We start from the raw sequence: 22545 nt of genomic DNA, 5'->3' as shown, positions 1-22545 counted from the left end.
ATTGAAAAATAAATGTGCAATCCAGTAAAAAGTTCTACTTGATCAGAAACCATACACTTCACTTTGAGATAGTCAACTGTTTGGGGTTTGTTATCCCTACTCTTGGAATTTTTATCCCTCCACTTTTTTCCATTAGGATTAAGTCAGGTTTGGGACAGACACATTGTTTGGGAAAAAAAATCAGAAACAATAAAATATTTTTAAGAATTTACTTTAACTCCACCCAGAAGAAATTTGGTAAATAAACAAATCCTATATCAATACACAGCTTCACATTATTTGAATGTACAATTTTCATTAGGAATCTATGTATATAATTATACCTGGCCTCAAGGTGAATTTCAAATGGTCTCTTAAAAGAACACCAAAACAATGGATGAAATATGATCTAATGTAGATGAAATTCATGTAGAATAATCCCTCCTCAAAAACCACCTAGAAGACAGGAATCCAAATATGCACAGATAGACATCACAGGTGGGCTCCAGGAGCAGAGCCCACCCAGCCAGGTGTCCAACACTTACAACTTTAACACTCCACTTGATCATCAGCTTTAGAGATGATCATCATAAAGAATAGAATGACTTGGTCATTACACTCTAAACCCTCAGTCTGTGTTGCATGTATCTTCCAATAAATAGTTTAGAGGGAGTGAAAATTTACTCCAGCTATTGGGCATATGCACTGATCATTTAGATTTAACTACAGCAGTTCATGTTTTTGGCTTTTTTTTCCTCAAGACATCTTTGTTCATTTTCAGAAAGCCTACTCCTATTCACATCTTCTAATGGGTTGAACCTTTTTTTAGGAAGTGCTGGTTTATGTCGCTAATGGTTCATTGAAGTGGGTTTGGGAAAATAAAATGGTAAATAAATATAAAAATAAGTCACCACATAATAAAAGACACACTTTCTGCAAGGTTCTGATGTGCATGAAAGGCAAATGGAATAGAGCACCAGTCCTCAAACCTGCTTATATAATTTTTTCCCTTACTTTATGCAACTGTTGCTAGGCAGTCATGTGCCATGGTGATGAGTGGAGTATGAATACCTAGACAGATTAGACAGACATATGTTACTGAACACTTATGTATGGTGTGTTTTCTCTCCAGAATGCTGCACAAAAGCAAGATACCAACTACCCTTCTTCCCCAAGAGGACTGCAATGTCAGATGGTTCAGAAAAACAGTTCAAGGGGTCTGACCTTGTGGCAATACAGGTATCATTTTCTGCTCTAAGTTACAGAGTTCTCTCTAGTGAGTTAAAACAGAAAGAGTGCATGTACTACTGAATTTTAAATAGAGGTTTAAATGAATCAAATTAATTATTTTTTAATCTGCATTTTATAATGGCTTTACAATGTATGCAGTCTACTTCCTAAGCCAGTTTTTAAAGTTTGTTAAATTCTTTTCAGGATCAACTAGAAATATACAACAAAGAAATTTAGACAGATCTACACTGGAAAAGTTATTCACTGGATTAGTTTAGAGACTGAGTTAGCTTGTATGAAACTTTTAAGGAGACTGTTTTAGGAAAGCAATTCCAGCAGCTGTACAGAGGGAAAATTTTACAGAACAAAAGTCTTTTTTTTTTTCTAAATAAATGCCTTCCATTCCCCATATCCAATTTGAAATTATTGCTTCCTCATAAGCAATGTGTTTATCATAAGCAATAAAATCAGTAGTTATAAAGGACATGGGAAAAGCACAATGCAGGATTCCAGAATCATGAAACATGGCCAAAAAAATCAGCAAGGAAAGCTAAAGTACAACAGTAAAGTCAGTAAGCTCATGGTAAGACCCAGATTTTTTGGTCAATAATACTTCAGAAGAAGCTAAAATACAGGAAGCCAAAAGAAAAAAAAACTGCACCATAAGCAAGAAAAACCATGATCTTCCTGATAGATGGGAAGAAATGGGCAAAGTATTGTAAAAAACTTATCAGAAACTTTTGTTAATAAGCTAAATACTTAAAGGAAAATTTGATAACTCAAGTGAGAACCTTGACAGCTGAAATAAGTGATTTTTTTGTGTGTGCCAGAGAAGGTTCTATTAACTTTGATTCTAACATTCAGTAGTAAAGTCAGATGTGATTTTTGTCACTTCAATGGCAGACTGGAGCAGGAAATCCACAATGAAGTTTCATCAAGACAGCTGGTGGTGCAAAGCTGAGCAAATGAGAAAAGCCTGAGTGGGAGTCAGGAGATTGGAACTAATAGCTGAATAAATTAGATGTCCAATACCTTCATTTTCTGAAATGATTTCATTATGAAATAAATGCATATCCTGTGTTTATTTCAATGTGTAATATGAAATTCAAATCTGCTTTTACATATGTATGCAATCAGTCTTAAATGCAGCTGTATTTATTGTCTGAAAGTCCTAAATTTCACACTTATGGAGTAGCCACTTCAAAAACTAGTAGTTATTCACAGAATTTCCAAATACTTGGAAATCTTCTTACATAAATTCTTTCCCAAAACCTGTTTCATTTGAACACACCAAAGCTGTTGACCAATTCCATAGGAAATCTGAAGCTTTTAAAGGAAAACAAACTAGGGGCTTCAGAGACTCCAGGAGCACACCACAGACATGAAAATCTCAGCACTCGCAAATAAATGTAAGGAGTTCTGGCCTAAAGACATTGGCAAAATTTGCAGGTAAAGGCTTGCAAAAAACTTTCTCATTGACTTTTATAGCTATACATCACATTCCTTTCCTGTTATATATCTTTTTTTACACTAACAGTACAGAATGACCCTTCCTCATGTAGACCCTGAAATGTATATAGCCACTTGGTTAGTTGCAGATGCTCTGAAGTTTCTGCACACAGATGTTCAAGTCACTCCTTTTGCAGTCCAGGCTTCAATGCCAGATATCTCAATCCTCAATTTCCCTAAACTCAGAGAAGACATTACACTCCGAAACTAAGCAAAGCGCTACCAGTGGTTACTGCATTTAGTCTTTTGGGCTTAAATTTGCAATTTTAACAAAAAAAAATGAAAAATCAAAATATCATACTGCTGGATTACAAAAGTCTGCTGTTTGTTACCAGGTAGCCACAAATAAACATGTGCTGGAAAGAAAATTAGCAACTAGCAATGTCCTTAAATCATTGTGGTACTGAGTACACAGGATGCCCAGAAAGGCTGTCAGGCCTGTATCCTTAAAGCTATTCAACACGGTCTAAACTTGTTTTAGGTGACACTACTTTGAACAGAAGTTTATACTACACCATATCCAGAGCACCTTTTCAGCTTCAGAAATTCTTTGATTCAATTTTAAATATACAGGTAGCTAAATTTATCAGGTTCAAAATACAGTAATAGTCTGTATTTCTTCCTGTGAGCATCTCCTAATCAGCTAAATTAATAAAAAAGCAAGACCAAAAAAAAAAAAAAATTTCAAATATTCCTTCTGATTATCATAAATCAGCCTTTGGTGCCAGGTCTACTATGCTTGAATTTCCATAAATTGATAGCAGCATTGGTACTGAAAACAAACTCCAATTACTTTAAAAATTTAAAAGTAGCATAGTAGAGGTACAAGAAGCTGATCAAATGGTCACTTGCAGAGAAATAAAGGATATGTATAACCAATAAAACAAGCTACCACAAAAATCAGATTAAAATAAATTCATTTGAAGTCATAATATTGCTTTCTATTTAATTTTTATGTTATAGAATTACAGCAAGAATGGTAATCAAGGTTAGAAATAGTCCACAGAGATCTTAACATCCCACAAGAATGAAATAATCCACATACCACCAAGTCAAACTCATGACTCAGGCTTTCAACTAACACAACTGAACATTGACACAGTTGTAAAGCAAATCCACTCCACATCCCTTCCTAAGTCACACAGTGGAGTAATGAAGATTTTTTTTTCTTAGTTAGTTCTTATAGCAGAAAAGATTATTTATCTATAAACATATTTGCACATGAGTATTGCGGTCAGATTATAAACAGCAGGTGATTAAAAACAGTCAAAATGAGACAAAAGTCACACTGTGGTTTCTCCTCTTTTTATATGAAGAGATGAGAACACATTTCTAACTATATGAGCAGAGAACCATTACCTTCTTTTTTTTCCCTCCAGTTTCACCCTGTTTTACTCATAAGTAGTTTTCTGAAATAACATTAATTTTTTACTGAACTTGTTAAATTATCATGATGATACACTGTAGTACAGCCGATGTTTCAATATAACAATGGTAAAATTAATTCTATGGTCTGGGAGTGAACATAATTTTGAAAATTACTCACCTCTGTGATATGAGGATTAGGATTGAATCCACACAGGCTGCAGACTACAGTGTGACATTGGGTGCACGTGTTGTAGTTGGCCTTTTCAGGAGTGTGCAGCAGCAGCTCGGTGGTCGTACAAAGAGGGCAGAAGGTTTTCTTTGGGGTAGACTCTGTAGGTTGACTTGCACCAGCTTGTTTTTGCTGCGAGGGTTTTTCAGGCCCTGGTTGCTGGCCAGGCGGTTTTGTAGGTCCTGCTTGTTGTGCTGGGGCTTTAGTGGGCCCTGCAGTCTGAGAAGGTGGTTTTGTAGACCCTGCCTGGGGTGGCACTTGTTTTACAAGCCCTGTTTGCTGCGGAGGTGGCTTCCCAGATCCAGGCTGAGGTGGTTGTTTTGCAGGCCCTGTTTGCTGAGCAGATGGCTTTTCAGGTCCAGGTTGCTGAGAAGGCTGTTTTGGAGGCCCTGCCTGCTGGGAAGATGGTTTTACAGGACCTCCTTGCCGTGCAGGCTGTTGTGATGGTTGTTTCACAGGTCCTGGCTGCTGTGATGATGGTTTTGTGGGAGGTGGTGTTTGGGATGTCGTTTTAGTGCTGTCTGGTTGCTGTGGGGATGGTTTTGTTGGGCCTGATGAAGGTTTTGCAGAAGTTTGTTGCTGAACAGGTTTCGGTGGTTCTGACGGTTGCGGCTGAGATTTCTGTGGTCCTCTCTGCTGGGGCGGTTGTTTCGCTTGCTCTTGCCTAGCATCTGCAGGTTGGCCATGTCCTGGTTTCTGAACTTGTTTTGGTTCCCCAGGCTGCTGCTGCTGAGTCACTGGCTTGGAAGACTCAGTTTGTTGGACAGTAGGTCTGACAGGTCCTTGTTGAACAACTGGCTTTGGAGACTGTGGTTGAGTTGGATGTTTCGCAGGGCTCCTCTGCTCCTCAGGTTTTCCTTGCTCTTTTGGGGCAACTTTTTGTTTCCTACCGGCTTCTTCATGAGTTGTATCTGAATCCGATATCAAATCAAAAGGATTGAATTTGTTCACAACTGAAGTGACTGCACTCAATGGATTGGCTTCTGAGAGAAAACTGGGCATCATACTTGGCTTCTGATCTTCTTTAAAATCAGTCCTGGACTTTGATTCCCGTAGACTAAGAGTAGAAGGGCTCCGTCCAGGTGCCCGTTGTTCTGTCTTCAGCACATCTACTGTTCTGCTTTTACTTAAACCTGATGGTCCTGGATCTGGAGGCTTACCTGGTTGTCTGGGACAGCGGCTTGTATCAGGTTCAGGATGTCTGCAGACAGAAAATGCAATAAAATTAAAATAATGCATAACACTAGAAAAAGTAGATCAAATAGCATGTACCAGTAACTCTAGAAGTGCACTCCTAGTGCTGTGAAGTTTCTTTGTGCTTAAGCATTTTCAAGACCAAGGTTAATAATAAGGTGCATGTAAAAAGTATTTAAATAATCATTATTCTTTAAAGGTTTGTACAAGTATTCCATCATAGATTGTTTTAGTTGTTAGAAAATAATCAAATATAAAATTTAACCAGACATTTTTTTCTTCCAGAATCCTGAGGAGATCAAAGCTAGACCTTCCTATTATACCTATATCCAAATTATTAACTCTCCACTCTACTCCTCAGGATATAAAAAAAAGGAGACAGAAGACTAAAAGTAATAGGTGTCAAAATTCACAGATCAAAGTACAGCCATACAAAAAAAAAAAAAAAACAAACAAAAACAAACAAACAAAAAAACCCCACAAAAAACAAACAAAAACAATGCACAATGCAAAATGCTTATGTACTTGTGTTTTGGATACTTGTACAAAATTTAGTATATTTCCAATTCAATATGCAGCAGGAATTTAAACTCCTAAAATTCATGTATATTAAGGAGTAGATGCTTCTTTGTAAAGTATCTGTTCTGGCACCCATCCACTCACAAATCAAAGGAGTTCTCCATCAAATAAAACACAGTTCATTTCAGTTAGCCCTGAACCTTTTGTTTTCCTCTTTGCAAATAGCTACCATACTCCTTCTCAGTATCATCTCAGCAATTCACACTGACCAGTATTAAAAGAAACCCCACCACATCACAGTAGAGAATTGGGAAAAATCCATGCAACAATATTTTGCTATATGTTCATACAGGAGAAAATGAAACTAAGAGCGTAGGAACCAAAATCAAGACCATGGTTTCATATGTGGCACAATACTTTACTTGTTGCTATACTCGTATGTAGCAGGGGAAATAATATTGTATTTGCTGCTGATGCTCAGGGATGTAATAAAATATTCTATTCAGTGCTATCAGTGAGCTTTTACTGGAAGACAGGGTGTTCTATTCAGTGTCACAGAAATGCTGCTAATATAAAATTTTCACTTTTCCTTTTGAGAGAACCAGTCAGCTGTGATCTTAGTTTGCCAGACATGACATTGCTTCTAGGGTATTCATGAGCAAAATAAGCAATTATTACATTTAACTGCATTCCTTTACTAATAAATACATAAATAAATGCACAATTTTAAGAGTTTTTTTCAGAAGTCTGCAGAACCATCTACAGTACCCACATTTAAATATGTATTTTATTTTTTAATATCACCATGAGTTTAGCAGTATTTCTGACTAGCATTTAGTTTCCATTATTTGGCTAGCAATGGCAATACAAAAGGACAAAGCTAAGTGGGAGACATTTCTGTGTATGCAATTTTCACAAACGGGATTTCTCATAATCTTGTATCTGAATTTTTCTGTTAATTGAAAATTTCCTCAAGTAATACTTGTTGAGGACAAACTATTTCCAGCCTTCCACAACTCCATTTGTCCATTCCCATTCTTCTGCATGTATTGACTGCAAGATTTGGAAATTTATGACCTTAATGTGCAACTCACTGAGGTGAACAGGTGTTTTTCCACTGGCATCAGTGAACACTGATTAATTCGTAAGAGGATATTTCATAAAAGCCCAAAGATAATCTATTTCTTTTAAATATTTGGAATTTTTGCTCATTAAAGTAGCAATTTTATACTCTGATTAGCAATTAGGTAAGTGTACCTGCATTTCTTTTTGTTGTTTAGATAAGTGTTCTAGGTTTATCTGAAGAGGCACTGCTTACCACATGAAAACATTTCAACTAGTCTATTAGCAGCAGCCTGGTACACTTCCAGCATTCATAGTTGTAAGTGTTCAAACTCTTGGAAGGCTTCATTCAACAATGATAAGAGTGAAAAGGGAGCGGGGGAAAAAAACAACAGTGCTGTTGAAATTCAGGTTCAGAAATAGGGTACCATGCCCATGTCCAAACCTTACAATGTGAAGATAGAATAGAAAGGGAGGTGGGGGCAGCCCCAAACAAAAACCCAAGCAAAAAAACCCCAACTGTTGTCAAAAATTTAACTTGGAAATTAGCAAGGAAAATAATTGTGGATTGGAGCAGAATTCTACTCCAGTTTGCATTTTTATCAAATAATGTGTTCCATAATTTTCCACCCTATCAGATATCAGGCTCTGAAATGAGATTAAAACCCATGAATATAGGAAATAAACTCAGGTGATTCTCTTCAAGGTTACTGGTATATTGTAAAGACCTAACTTGTCTTGCCTTTGTACATAACAATGGTTCTAAGCAATGGAGACAGAGCGTGGTTAAGTAGTGGAAGGAAAAGCCTTGAAAAGACAAGCTTCTTGAGAAATGTTACTTCTGTCAAAAGTCAGGACTTGCTTCATTTAGTTTGAGGTACCTGAGAGTTGAAGTCTTCTTTTCTACAACCATTTTACAACCAACCACAGACTGATACTGAAAAATCTTAATTGAACTGGAGAATCAGAATCCTCAAATAAAATCTTGTATTTATTTGACAAGATTTTCTAGCTTTCAAATCTCTTCAATACTGAAAAACCCACAATTGTTCTAAAGTCTTCAAACCAGACCCTATATACAAAATAATTTAGCTCTTCCTCACATAATGCTTTTCTTTGTGCTGCTATGTTTCCTCTTACTTTGGTCCTGACTCATGGAACTCATCTTTATTTACATATTACAGCCAAATCAAAGCTTGCTTTGGAGTAAGCAGAGATTTAACAAAAGGACCTTTGGTCTAGTTCTTCAATTCCATAACTACAAACATCTGTTAGAAAGGCATGCCTTTTCCCCGCTCATTAGTATTAATAGTTTCAAAGGTAAATGCAGTAACAATGTAACTCAAAGGAAGCTAGACCTTTTCATATCTACAGACAAGATATGTATGAACCCATGCACACTCCAGTGGCTAACCTATTAAAAATATATACATTTCTTATGGAAAATACACTACAAATATGCTTCAGAAGTGTGACACTCAGCAATACTTCTTATCAAAATACAGCACAATATTTTTATTGATATCTGTTATGACCAGCTGATTGAACTGGGAAAAAAATAAAAAACAAAAAACCCAAGCAGCTGTATTATACGTTCATATATTCAGCTGGCCATCTAATCCTTTCAGATATAGAATAATTCCTCAGGAAGTGAACACTGGCACAGATACAGAGTCATTTGATGAAGTTAGAACAAATGGAACTTGCTTACAAATTGACTGTGTTTGTTTCAGATAAATTTCCCAACCATGAATTTTCTGAAGCCATGTAATTGAAATAGGATAGAAATATTTCCACAGATCCTGAACATCTCATCTGAACCTTGAGAATAAAACTTTCTCCTTTTTTTAATTTTTTTTTTTTAATTTGTAGGGACATATTAATTAGACAGTTCACTTTAGGTGCTCTAGATCTAAATGCTTATATTAAAATTCACAAGCCTTAAAAGTTCAAAGCCTACAGAAGTTCTAGAATGTACAGCATTCATTTTAAGGTTGAAAAGGTGCAACTATGTTACCTTTCACATATATTGCTTACTATTAAAAACTCTGTATTTGTAAAAATTGTTACCTCAGGATACCATCAATCATAAGGAATTCGTACACTTTAGGGTTATTTCGGAAAACACAAAGGAAAAATCCATTTAATATGTTAAAAACTAACAGACACTACAATAAGGACACCACCAAAATGTTAAGCTATATTGACTGAAAGTCAGAATTTCTCTTTTGATCACACTCGGTCACTTAACATTTGGACTGGAAAGAAAAAAGGAAAAAAATTTAAAAAATAGTTCCAGTTTTAGTCTGGAAGAGGGTGATCCATAATCCTCAGAAGAGTCTTACTCCAAGGGTTTTGTTTGGATCAGGTTCTTGATCATTAATACTACCATTCTTGGTAGTTCTCAACAGCAAAGAAAGCAAATGGCAAGAGGAGCAAATAAAGACACAAACCAAGAGAAAAGACAAGTAGTAACTTCCTTACAGTGGGACAGGCACGAAGATACTATGATGGGAACTGCTATAATAGTCAAAGCTGACATTCTGACGCAAGGTAAAAGACTGTAATTCACAAATTTAGAGTCCCTTTACTTTAAATAGAGGGTGGAAGTGTGGTATGCTAACAAGATCAAAGTAGCTTCTGATATAAATGTTTGTAGGAAAGTAGCCATTTATAAATGCAGAGATATTCATATTGCAATGAATTCAGCCTATTCTAAAGACTTCCAAGAACATTTTTTTATGCTAATGTTCCTGTAAAAAGTAAGTTTCAAAGTACTTGTGTCTTTGTTCATAGACGGTTATACAAAAGGGAATTTTAAGCTTAGTTTCATGGAACTAAAGAATATTTCTTTTCCTCATTAACATCTATAGAAGCTGTGCAGATACCTGAATTGAATGGAAAATTTTATTTTACACAATGCTAATGTCTGATCAATAATTAAGCAAGATATTAAATAGGAAGATCTGACTTCAGTTTTAAAAAATGGAGACCATCTCAGGTACAATCTCAGTGACTCCAGAATTAATTTAGTCCCATCCTGTTTGCCTCTCTTCTAGAATGCACTTATATAAACCTGATATTATATAAACTGAATATGCATTTATGTGGGGTGAGGTCAATGCACCGTGAAACAGTCGAGGCAGCTCCTTTCAGCTTCCTTCTTCACGACAAACAACACACCCAGCCCCGGAGTCCAAAAGCAACAGAGGCGCTGTCCTGGGCAGACGGGTCAGGGCGGGAGAGGGTTCCAAGGACAGCGACATGGGGCAGGGCAGCAGACACCGGGTCGGAGGAGGGCCGGGGGCTCAGCACCACGGACAGCGGCCCCAGGGGGGCTCAGCACCACGGACAGCGGCCCCGGGGGGGGGGGGGGGGGGCTCAGCACCACGGACAGCGGCCCCAGGGGGGCTCAGCACCACGGACAGCGGCCCCGGGGGGGGGCTCAGCACCACGGACAGCGGCCCCGGGGGGGGCTCAGCACCACGGACAGCGGCCCCGGGGGGGCTCAGCACCACGGACAGCGGCCCCGGGGGGGCTCAGCACCACGGACAGCGGCCCCGGGGGGGCTCAGCACCACGGACAGCGGCAGCACCGAGAAGCCGGGCGGGGTGCGGGCTTGTTGCACGCCGGGCTGTGAATTCGATGAGGAGCAGGGAATGAACGGGGAAGGAAATCACCCCATCCTTCGCAGAAGCACAATGAGGTAAAGTCATGACTCTCCAGAACACTGAGTACCGTGGCAATCAATTTAATCTATAATTCGGCCTCTCCCCTTCCAATAACAAAGCGGGGAAAAAAGAAAAAACAACGAGAAGAGGGGATGGAAAAAAAAGGGTGAAAAAATAGGCTGAAACAGACCTCCCCAATCCATGACTATTTAATGAAGCCAAATGATAGTTGTAGAGGTTCAGAACAGGGAGAGTAAGGGCCAGAAAATGTATTATGCCTAAAAGCTGTGGAAGATTCAACAAGATTCTCTCTCCAGAAGCTTGCAGAACCCATCCGCCCCGAGTAGAGCTTCCCTGGCTACTACCAGAGCTGTGGGGCATCCAGTCACTAAAGCACACACTCGCACACGGAAAACCAGAACGGTGTCTGCACATTTCTCCCTGCTCCGACACAGAACCTGCCCGTGCTCCAGATCAGTACAAGGGAGGAAAGGAGGGCGCAGCCCACGGAAACCGGGACCGCCGTTGTGAGCACAGACCGTTGTAGTGGGAAAAGCCAGAGGGTGCAGGCTCCGTCCTGGTGTCCGCGCCCGTGCAGCCACCCCGTCCCTCCCTCTGCCAGGAAAATGGAACGCCGGCTCCGGGTGCAGCGGGCCCAGATCATATTGCGACTCGCCCCCCGCCCCACCGCGAGGAGACGGAGAAGGGGGAAGGGAGGAGCGGGAGAAGGAAGATTTTCCGTGCATGCCTTTGCATGGGAGGCGGCTCCGCGCCGGCGAGGTTCCCTCTGGGCAGCCCCTGCGCCCTTGACATGACAGCGGCGATCTGCCTCCTCTCCTCCTCGCTCAGCTGGCTCAGGTCCGCCTCCACCCCGGCCGGGACCAGGCTCTGCAAGGGGGCCGCGGAGCCGCCGCCATCCCCGGCCGCCGCCGCCCCTTCGGGGAAGGCGCCCAGCCCTTCGCCTCCTTCCAGGCTCGCCTCGTTGCCCATGGCCGCCGCGGCTCGCCGCCTCTCCCGCTGGGCGCAGACCGGGCTTACGGGCGCCTCGCAGCCACGCTCCCCCGCGGGCGCTCAGGGCTCCGCAGCCGCCACCACGGCCCCGCGCGGCGGCAGCGCCGGGGCCGGGCTGGGGCTGGCCGGGCTGGGGCTCGCTGGCTGCCGCCGCGGCTGCCGGGGGAGTGCGGCGGTGCCGCCCGCCGCGCTCCGCCGCCCCGCGCAGCGCATGCTCCGGGCGGGCGGCTCCCCCCGCGCTGCCGGCCCGCCCCGCGCCCCGGCCTTTAAAGGCACCGCCGCCCCCGCCCCGCGCACCGCCGCGCCTGAAGGCACCGAGCGGGGACCGCGGGCATCCCTGCGGGTGCTGCCTCCCGCTCTCCTTCCCTCTGCCGCCAAGGACGTGGTCGCGAGCAGCGAAAGCTTGAAGAAGCCTTGCTTGCCTAAAGCAAGAAGTAAGAGGGACTGGAAAACCCGTGGGGAGGACGCCCCCACCATGCAACCCCTTCGGAGTTGAGTCAATGTGGTCGGATTGCTCCGTGCCCTGAACAGCAGTTTTGAATGTCCCTGTGGATGGAGATTTTACAGCTCCTCTAGGTCTGTGTTTCAGTACCGGACTACCATCGTGATGACTGTCACCACCATGCCAGTGTCATTCCACGACCAGTCAGCCCCAAGCTGAACACTGTACTCCTAACGCAGTTTCACAACCGCTGAATATATTGAGAAGAATCACCTTCTCCAACCTTCCAGCCATGTTTGAGGTAGCAGAGGCCAGTCTGGCTCTGGCATTCTTCATCACAGCCACATACTGCAGGAATGTGTTTCACCTGGATGTTTGCTGCAAAACTGCTTTTGGGACAGCCTATCCTGGTGCATGGAGTTGCTCCTTCCCAGATACAGGACTCTCTGCTTGCCATTCTTCAACTTCAAAATATTTCTGCCAGCTCATCCTCCCACCTGGATGGAGCAGAGTGGCCCTGCTGTTTAGTGTATCTACTGTTCTCCAAGCTGAAATTTGCACAGGGTGTATTCCATGCTTTGCTCACATCTGTAGCAGAGACTTTGCATACCATTAGTCAGAAAGACACAAATAGTAACACGCCAGCAGTTGCACATCATGCAAATAACCACAACCGCTTTGAGCCTGATAGTTCCGTCTATTTTTCATCCACTGTACAGGTCTCCCTAATTTAGGTATAAGGATGTTATAGTTAATCACGCTGAAAGCCCGATGGAGTGATTTGCCTGGGGTTAAACACATGCTGTCTGTTTTTAATAACCTTCCTATCTGCTGTCTGCTTGGACATGGCTTCAAAGAGGACTTGCTCTGTAACTTTCTCAGAAAGGGTAGTGGCCACATCTGTTGAATGGGCTGGTAGTTCTCTTGTGGATCTCCTTTATGAAGATGGCCATAGTGCTTGTTTTTTGGTTTTTTATGGTCATTAGGAAACTTTCTCAGTGACTTTTGAAGGATAACTGACTTTTTGCAGTAGCATCTGCTCCCTCATCACTTTTTCATCCATCCCATTTAGTGCCATAAGCTCCTGTATATCCTGATTTAAGTACTTTCTACCTCTTTGTCTTTCGGCTACAGCTCATGCTTTCACTCAGAGACCTGGACAAACCCAATCCATAAAAGCCACTAAGTGCCTTGGCCTTTCTATGTCTTTGCCACCAGTTTTCCCGTCTCATTGATCAGAGCCAAGTTTTTACCAAATACTTCCTAGAGATCTTACTTAATTGTGGCTGCACTTTGCATATTCAAAAGTGTTTGTTAAGCAACTAGATCTTCACAAATGTCAAGGAGGATGTCAGCATTTGGTACTCTTGCTTGTCTCCTTCTTTAGCTCCATTAGTACTTTCCCCCAGACACAGCTGTATGCAGATGAGCTCCCAAAATTACCTACATAAGGACGGTCTACAAATATTTATTGTGCTCTTGTAGTGTAGCAATCAGAGATCATTTTTTCTGTACTGGTTCACAGTAAGTCATGAAACTAGTAGCAGTTGGGGCCTTCCTACTTTTCTCTTGAGTGACTACAAGTTACAAATCAAAAGAACAGCTCATCAGAGAATGTGATAAAGCACAGAGGGAAAACTGTCTTAGTGGAGTAGCATGACTTGAGTGTACAGTAAATTCACGAATACAAGCCGCACTGATTATAAGCCGCATCTCTGGGTGTTGGCAAATATTTCGGTTTTTGTCCATAGATAAGCCGCACCCAAATATAAGCCGCTCTGTCGTTCGCAGCGAGGACCCGCGTGCGATTAGTAACAGAACCGCGGGAGGGCGGGGTTTACTGGCTGAGCTAAGGCTGTGCAGGCTCGGCCCCCTAGGGGCCGCTGACGGGGCCAGGTGGCCCAGCCCGGTGCTGCCGCTCCGGGCCGGCCGCCGCTGCCACTGGGCTCGGTCACCCCGGGTCGGGGCTGCCCCGCGGTGGCAGGCAGGGACGGAGCCCCCCCCGCTCCCACGGCAGCGGCGGCGGGCGGGGACAGAGCTTTCCCGTGCCCGTGGTGCCGGCGGTGGGCGCGGACAAAGCACCCCGCCTCCTCCCCGAGCCGCGGCAATGGCGGCGCGCACTTCCCCCCCCCTCCCCGGGCCGCGGCAATGGCTGCGCAGGGCTCCCGTCGGCTCCCGGAGCCGCGACAATGGCGGCGCCCCCCCCCACGTCGGCTCCCCGGGCCGCGGCAATGGCGGCGCGGCCCCCCCGAGCCGCGGCAATGGCGGCGCCCCCCCCCCCCGTCGGCTCCCCGGGCCGCGGCAATGGCGGCGCCCCCCGGCCCCCCCCCCCCCCCCCACCTCTCCTCCCCGGGCCGCGGCAATGGCGGCGCCCCCCCCCCCCTCCTCCCCTGGGCTGCAGCAGAGGAGGAAAGAGAGCTCTCCCGCCTCTCTCCCCGCCCCCCGTGCTGCCTGCAGGGAGCCAGGGCAACACGGTAACACTGTAACAATTGCGAAATGCCGGCTTTTACTGGCAGGTGCTTGGCTCGGCACTCTGGCTGGCACGTCTGGGGTTGTAAATGTCAGAAAATTATTAATATATTAGCCGCACCCGACTATTAGCCGCACTTCCGGGTTTCCACCAAAATTTTTGTCAAATTGCTGCGGCTTGTATTCGTGAAATTACTGTAAGTGGCTGCCTCTTCACATGGTGTTCTCGGTAAAGACATCAGTTGGCTGTGGAAGAGGCAGTACACAACCCAGTCACGTCTGAAGGAAGGTGGATTCCCTTGACATGTGAGGGAAAGACAAAGTTCAGGGTTGGAAAGAAACAAATACATATCACCACATTATTTTGCACAAGAGAGCATCATATATGTGATTGTGAATAGGTGTGCAAAGTGCTGCTGCATGGAGGAAGAAAAGTGCAAAAAAGAAGATGGGGAAAGGGTGATTTAATCAATGAAAACATTTGATTTTATGATGCTTACTAATGTGAACATTCATAATACTCTTAAATATTGACTATTTTGTGGAGGGTGGTATTTCTGTCCTTCAGTTGGGTAGTCTGAAAGTTTACAATATTCCCAAATGAAAATTTTCTAAACAACCTCCCTACATTTCTTTATTCAAAGCCAAATAAGTGACTAGTGCTTCTGACTCAGACTGAGAAGTTGTCTTATGTTTAAAATCAGACGGCATATGTTAGGTATAGAAAATAAGCAAGATCAAAACACAAATTCATTCAATAAAACAATTAAAAATGGGAAGAGTTTTGCTGACACTTATTGTATAGAACTATATACACTGTTTCTGTTTCACTGTTAACCTGTCCTGAAATAAAAAAACAGGAGGAAGAGACATTAAGGCCTAAGGAAGTACGATGAGCTGAAAAAGAAGCAAAGGATGAGAAATGACCTTCAGTGGGAAGTTCATTATTGGCTTCACTGGAGCCAAGGATTTCACCTTAAAAACTATTATGATTTCAGATATCTTAGGATTTTTGTGGAAACTGTCTCTTTTCACAGTTCCATGACATTTACCTTTTCTTATGAAACAGCATGAAATCAAGTTATCTGTTCCAGAAGTCCTGCTGCAGGCCTGTTTTCCCTACATCCAATCATTTCCACATCTTTCTCCCTACGTACATTATGGTCTGTCCAAAAGTGACAAGAACTCTCTCATTTTGGTGTTACCAACGAAGCTCACAAACCAATGAAACTCACAAAATAATGAGTCATAAGATTCTGTTGTAGCAAGGAAAGAAAAGTTATCAAATGAATCAGCCCATTTCTCAAAAATTGTAATATCTAACTTGCAAGAAACAGCTCATTGGTGCCAGAATAAAAACCTCATTTTAAAAAAAAAATTGCTTAATCTCTAGCACAGAAAAAATATGATTAAAACCCTTTCAGAGATGAAACAGTCTTTTTTAAAGTGCATGCAAATTAGAGTTCTCTCTGCAAATTTAGAGGCAGAGATACAGCAGGAAGTTGCCTTTTCTTTGATACTAGGTAATATAAAAAGGATAATCATGAATGGTGGCAAATCAAACTACCCTTTGAGGATAGTTTTTTGTAGAATCTTCATTGTATCTGTTTGAATCCAAAATAGACGAGCACAATCACAAACATTTATATATTTTACATTGAGACCATACATGGCATCTTTATGCCTGCAAAACAAAGGCACCAGATATTTGAAGTGATGTCACTTCATTCAGACTAAATTCTGTGCTTTGTCAGTAATGCAATACTTTCATCAGGGCCTGACCAGTTTGGTATGCAAACTAGATGCATCAAATCTCCAAAGGAGCCAGTCCAAGTTAGAGCTGAGTATGCAGAAGCAGGACAAGGACACTAGTTCATCTTTTGCCAGTGCTGAATCCTATCTGGGGCAAGGGAATCTCAGTTTAGAGTGTATCTGCAGCACTAAAATGAGTGCTTGAAGTTAATTTACTGATTAACAACATTGAAGACATCCAATTTTCTCATCAGCAGGCTACTTAGTATAGATGTGCTCTTTATATTTTCATTGAGAAAAAGCCATTTAGTGCATAGAAGTTGGAGAAGTAATGCTAAGATCATCAAAAGAAAGGAAGAGGTCAGTAACACCTTGACATGAACTAGAAAAATGGGAGAAAGTTTTATATCTTAATAATATGCCTGGGACTGTGCCCAGACAAAAGTGAAGAAGGTAGAGTTGTGTTAATTATTAGTGATTACCAGAGTATGCGCTGATCAGTACCACAAAAGAAGCCAGAAGAGAAGCTAGAATTTGCATAAACATATTTATAAAACTCTATGCACTAATATTTTAATATTCTAACATAAAAATACTTAGCTAAATGTTGCAGCACCCTTATCACATTTATCTATCTCATTTCAGAGATACAGAGACTGTGGAGTTTAAAAGAGATCACTAAGATGCATCCAGCAGTTAGGTCCATCTGCCATACAGAATGAGCAATGCCTTGTAATGATAGCTCTCACCAGCAAGGCTTGTCTCACAAGTTCTAATTCTGTGTCAAAACTGCACTCATCTACATACCAACCAAAGCCTGGCTAAATACTGCACGGCAAATGTTCTTCAAGATCATGACTACTCTCCAGTCCCACCAGAATCACGAAAACAACTAGTAAACGATGATTACAAGTTACCTTGCAGACCATTGTGTGTTTTGCTCTTCTATTCATATATATATTACTCTTTCTGCATAGAATTCTCTATTCCATTACTTCGTAAATGCAGGTTGAGAAACTAGTGGAATAGTGATCTATGCGGTTTCAAAAATTGTTCAAAACTCACCTATTAAAGGGAAAACAGTCTACCTAACCCAAAACTGAATACAGCATAAAAACTCCCAGGTATTATAAAATATCCTGTGCAGAATTATTTGCAGTATTCCAGAGTACCTGAATGTCTGGGGTTTTGGGGTACCATGCACTCTGATATAATAGCATTAGTGTTATAGCATCCTTTTTAAGATTAAACAAATCACTTCTGAGAAGCCTCTGCATATATTGAACCTCATTATCGTCAGTCTACGCGAAACAGGATTAGTACATGAACTTTACCCTACTGAATAGCTAGTGCATGAACACCTAGCTAAGTTTTCCCAGCAATCTCACAACTACATTTTCTTAATTCAACAAAACAAGGTCTGGCAACTGAGTACAGCAGAGGAATGCTGATATCCTCAAAATAAGTGCCTAGTATAGATTAGTCACAATGTTAAACATTATTTGCAATCAGTATTTCTACTACACAAATAGTGATTTGCATCTTAAAGTGAAGAATGGGACAAAATAGCTACTAATCTCAAAGGCTGTGTCCTAAGCAATGTACAACAGCAATATTTTTGTTCTGTCCAGTTGTTCTCCTGTTGCTTTCTTTAATATGAGTTTATTCACCTGCAGCAGAGTCCAACCAATAGCAGTACAGATACCACCACAAAGAGTTCAATTTTTATTTGCTTATATGGTGAAAGGGTCATATGTATAATTATTACAATTCAAGAGCAAACCCAAGGAAGAACCTAGGGAAAGATTTGAGCTATCATTAGCAACCAGTTCTGTTAAATCCCATTCAAATAAAGAATTGGGTTTGCACCAGCAAGCATAACAGTGAGACCCTCAGGATCTTTCTCTTAGGATTTTAATTGGTAATATAAGAGTGTTGAAAGTTCTAATTCCCCAAGCAGTTATCTTTCATGCTGAGAACACAGTAGGAAGAACTTCATAGCTAAGCAGAGGAAAGTCTTGCTAGTGAAGTGCCTATTTAGATTATACGCTGAGGTCCTGCCTTTGCCACAGAGAACAGGTTCATTTTAAACATAATATTATGTAACTTTTCTTTCTAAATGTATCCAGAGGGGGAGGCAGGGGTGGTAGGTGGTAGAGAGGAGTGGATATTAAGATTCATTAGGGCCATCAAATGTAAATTTGTATTACATGGATTTTAACTAAAACCCCCAAATATTGGTCAAGGTTATCATTTCCAAGGATAAGAGATTCCTGTGTCCTTCTTTAGGAGCTCACAAGTAGCATGACAACAAGAATGTAGAGCAACCAGCTCCAGTGGGTACTGCCCATTGCTTTCCACATATTGAGTTATACGTTTTAGACAATTTTAAACACACTAACTAGGTTTTCTGGCATGAGCTACTGACTGGTTCTGTGATAGAATTCAAGAGAAAAATGTAAAAGATTTATCTTTGATCTATAGTTCTTAGAGTGGACTCTGAATACTGCTCACTTCAGGTAAAGTAAACAACAGTCTTTATCCCAGAAAGTAGACCTATTCAAGACTAAGAAAGTTTACTCTTCTCTTCAGTTGTGTACTCAGTGGTTTATACTCTTGACACTAGAAATCACTCTTCACTCATAATGTCACAAAATCAGTCATATATCCCAAAGGCGTTGATTTTCATTTTAGTCCAGAACCAATTTTGGAATGGGTAAGAAGTAACCTTTGGAGGTCACCCAGACCAACCAGTTTCTCAAAACAAGGCCAACATATATAAGGCTTCTCAGAGCAACTTTCAGTCAAATTAAACATTTCCAAGGACAGAGATTTAACTCTCTCTGGGCAACCTGAAGTTTCTTTTGTTGCAACTTGCCTCAATCACCTCTCACTCTTTCACTGTGCACGTTGGGGTAGAGTAAGGCTCTATTTTCTCTGTCTCCTCCCACTAGGAACCCAAAGATTATGATTGAATTCATCAGGGGCCTTCTCTACATAAAGATGAACAAACCTTTCTCTCAGTCCCTCCTCAGAGGACATTTACTCCGATTTCCTAACAGTCTGGGCAACCCTTCACTGGACTTATTCCAGTTTGCCAATCTCTTTCTCATGCAGAGGAACCCAAGCCTGGCTGCCGCACTCCAGATGCAATATTGCAAATGCTGAGTACAAAGGAATAATCAGTTCCCTAAATTTCTTGGCTACAATACAACCCAATATACTGTTGACCATCTAAAGTGAAGGTCTTTGCACAAATCTCTTCTCAATTTCAATGGGTTCATGTCTGCCCATTCCTCCAGTCTGTCTGCATCTCCTTGGATGCCAGCCCTATCACAAAGCACATTGACCTCATCTCTCAGTTTGGAATCATGCACAAACCTGAGGGGTTTTCTCCTCCAGACCTCTGATACACTTATTAAACAGGATAAGGGCAATCCAACTGGCCAAAGCATGACCTTTTGTATATCTATATTGAGTATTTTCTTCACCACCTTCCTCTTCATTCGTTTAGAAATGGTTTACAACATGACTCATTCCATGATTTTTCCAGAAATGAAGGTGAGGTTGACTTGGGCTTTCTTTACTGGCATCATTTTTGGCTCTTTCTGAAAATGGTTGTAGCATTTTCCTTTCCCCAGTCACCAGGGAACTCCCTCAGTCTCCACAACCTTTCAAGGACACGTCAGACTTACCTGATATGACACTGACCAAATCTCTGAGTACTCACAGATGTATCCCTTATAGTCCTGTGGATCTGTGTATATTGAGATTACTCAGATCACTGACTTTATCATCTTCCACTGTTTGACCTACCTAACACCATCTGTACCTACCCAAGCATTGTTTCTAAATTCCTCCTTAGCCTGCTCTCACTTCTATAAATGTTCTTTGTGCACTGGACCCCAGCCAGGTCCTTGTTTAACCAAGACAGTTTCCTGATATATATATATACTAATTTTTGTGAGTACTAGGATGGATCATTGCTTTGTTTCAAGGAGACTGTTCTTAAAGATCTACTAACTTTCATATGCTCCTTTACCCTTCTATGCTGCTTCCCACCACATTTTACTTCCCAGTTCTCTGACTAAGCTGGAGTCAACATTCTTGAAATTCAGGGTCTGAGTTCTGTTTCTTGCCTTCCTGGGGAATCCCCTCAGGATCTTGAACTCTGTAATTTTGTAGTCACTGACCAAGACTGCCTGTTATTGACTGTCACATCCCCAACAAGAGGCCATGAATGTCCAGGTAAACAGCACTTCTGCTTGTCATGCACAACATTTGTATTATGAAGTTATATATGACAACCTCCAGAATTTTCTGGGGATATGTCCTGCTTTACTGCCCTTTTGGCAGATGGCAGGGAGGCTTGAATACACTATGAGAGTCAGAGTTTGTAATATAAAGATTTTAGTCTGTATAAAGAAGGCTGTCTACTTCTTCACTCACATTCAGAGTGTCCGTAACATCCTTTTGCCACAATGTCACGTTTACTGGCCTCTCCTCTGACCCTCACATGCAAGCTTTCAACTGCAACTATTTCCCATACCACAGAAGAGCTGCTCCTTTACATCAGCAGCAATTCCCTTTCTCTTTACCTTTGTCTTTCTTAAAGACATGCTTTCCATCCATCTCGGTACACCAGGCACACAAGGAGCCCCACTAAACCTCAGACACACTGGGATCTCATGAAATGCACATGTAGTCCTACCCAAGCCTTTCCTCTTCACCAGGAGGGTTGAGAATAAAACCTGGACTCCCATGTTTTTCACCATTGCCCCCAGAGCCTTCTAGTCCCTCTTGCTAGCCTCAGGGTATTCTCTGGCAGTGTCATCGGTGCCCATGTGCCCATGTGGATGAGCACCCAGGAATGCATAATATTTTTCTCTCATTTATCATAATTCTGATACCACACAGGACATCCTTCATAGCATCCAATACTTGGAAATATAAACTGCCATTCGTTATGTGATACTTATCACTGCCATGGGCAACCTTCATTAGCCTCTTATAACTTCTGCAGCAGTACAATTCCACAGGGTGTAATCTCCATTTTAGAAAGAGAGCTTCTCCCATTAAACATTTAGTGCCTTTGCAAACCAAAAAATATTTTAATAATTTGTTTGCTGTATGCCAAAGCTTTATGATAATAAAATAAACAGCGATGAAGCTCAGTATAGTCCAAAATCCCCAGCTTTACTATATTGAGTACACTTTTCTAGCCCTCACAATACTACTTTCTTAATATCTCTTTCTTTACATAATTAGGCACGTTGCAGTGGCTTGTAGCATCAGGCAACGTAGCAGTCTCTTTTTCCTCAACAAGTTGCTAAACCTAAAAGATGATCCACAGCTTAAGAAACTAAGACTTCCTGTTGTTAAAGAGATTTTTTTTTACCTGTAGGTAGCCACTAGAAATTAATCACTTCTGGTGATTAACTGTATACCACTTGTGTAGGAGGCTTTCTTATCTATTATATGGGAACAGTGACACGTCTTACTCTAACAGTGGTAATTCATGGTTTTAAGAATTTAAAAACTCACATACCCTACTTGTGATGTGCAAAAAAGTATCTCATGATTTCCTATGGTTTGCAATTCACAACTTCATCTGCTCACTGTGTCTTTACTCAGGGAACAATTGAGTTTGTGTGTTTACTGGTGACACATGGTTGGCCTTGCTGCTAGGTGGACTTCAAACAAAGAACCATAGCAGTTTTATCTCAAGTGGCATGGCAGGAAAACCCCCCTGGATCCCAAGGTCCACTGCTCTTAACAGCTTTTGCACTCTGTAAATAAGCATTCAGGTTTTCAGAGACCTTACCATCATTTTCACACTAAGCAATTGGATTCTAGAGCAGGATTTAACTAAGTTAAAAAGATGCCTACCTTTAAATACCTACAAACAAACTGTACATGTGAGCTGAGTGTTCAGACTCCCATTGCAGTTGGATGAGAGCCAGTCCATAAACCATTAAGAGGGAATCAGGTGAATAACAGATGGGATGCAATTGCATAAACATGTTATGTGCTACTTAAGACTTCAGTTGCCAGTGCAGAGAGAAAGAGATCTTTTATAAGATCTATAATTTATTTTATAAATTCTCAGC

General features: G+C 41.7%; 1 protein-coding gene across 8 annotated transcripts in view; it reads right to left on the bottom strand.

The window, feature by feature from the left end:
* PCLO (piccolo presynaptic cytomatrix protein) overlaps window positions 1–11784 on the bottom strand; it is a 324658-nt gene extending 312874 nt beyond the window's left edge. For all 8 annotated transcript variants that reach the window (XM_033057798.1, XM_033057799.1, XM_033057802.1 and 5 more), the window contains exons 1-2: window positions 11510–11784; window positions 4265–5516 (exon numbers count right to left, since the gene is read on the bottom strand). In XM_033057798.1, the coding sequence (XP_032913689.1) occupies window positions 4265–5516; window positions 11510–11751 (1494 nt within the window). In that variant the 5' untranslated portion in view covers window positions 11752–11784. The remainder of the gene's footprint in view (window positions 1–4264; window positions 5517–11509) is intronic.
* Window positions 11785–22545: the final 10761 nt, after the last annotated feature.

This window comes from Catharus ustulatus, chromosome 4 (assembly GCF_009819885.2).
Source record: "Catharus ustulatus isolate bCatUst1 chromosome 4, bCatUst1.pri.v2, whole genome shotgun sequence".
Taxonomy (NCBI): Eukaryota; Metazoa; Chordata; class Aves; order Passeriformes; family Turdidae; genus Catharus; species Catharus ustulatus.
This window is presented reverse-complemented; position numbering and strand designations above follow the sequence as displayed.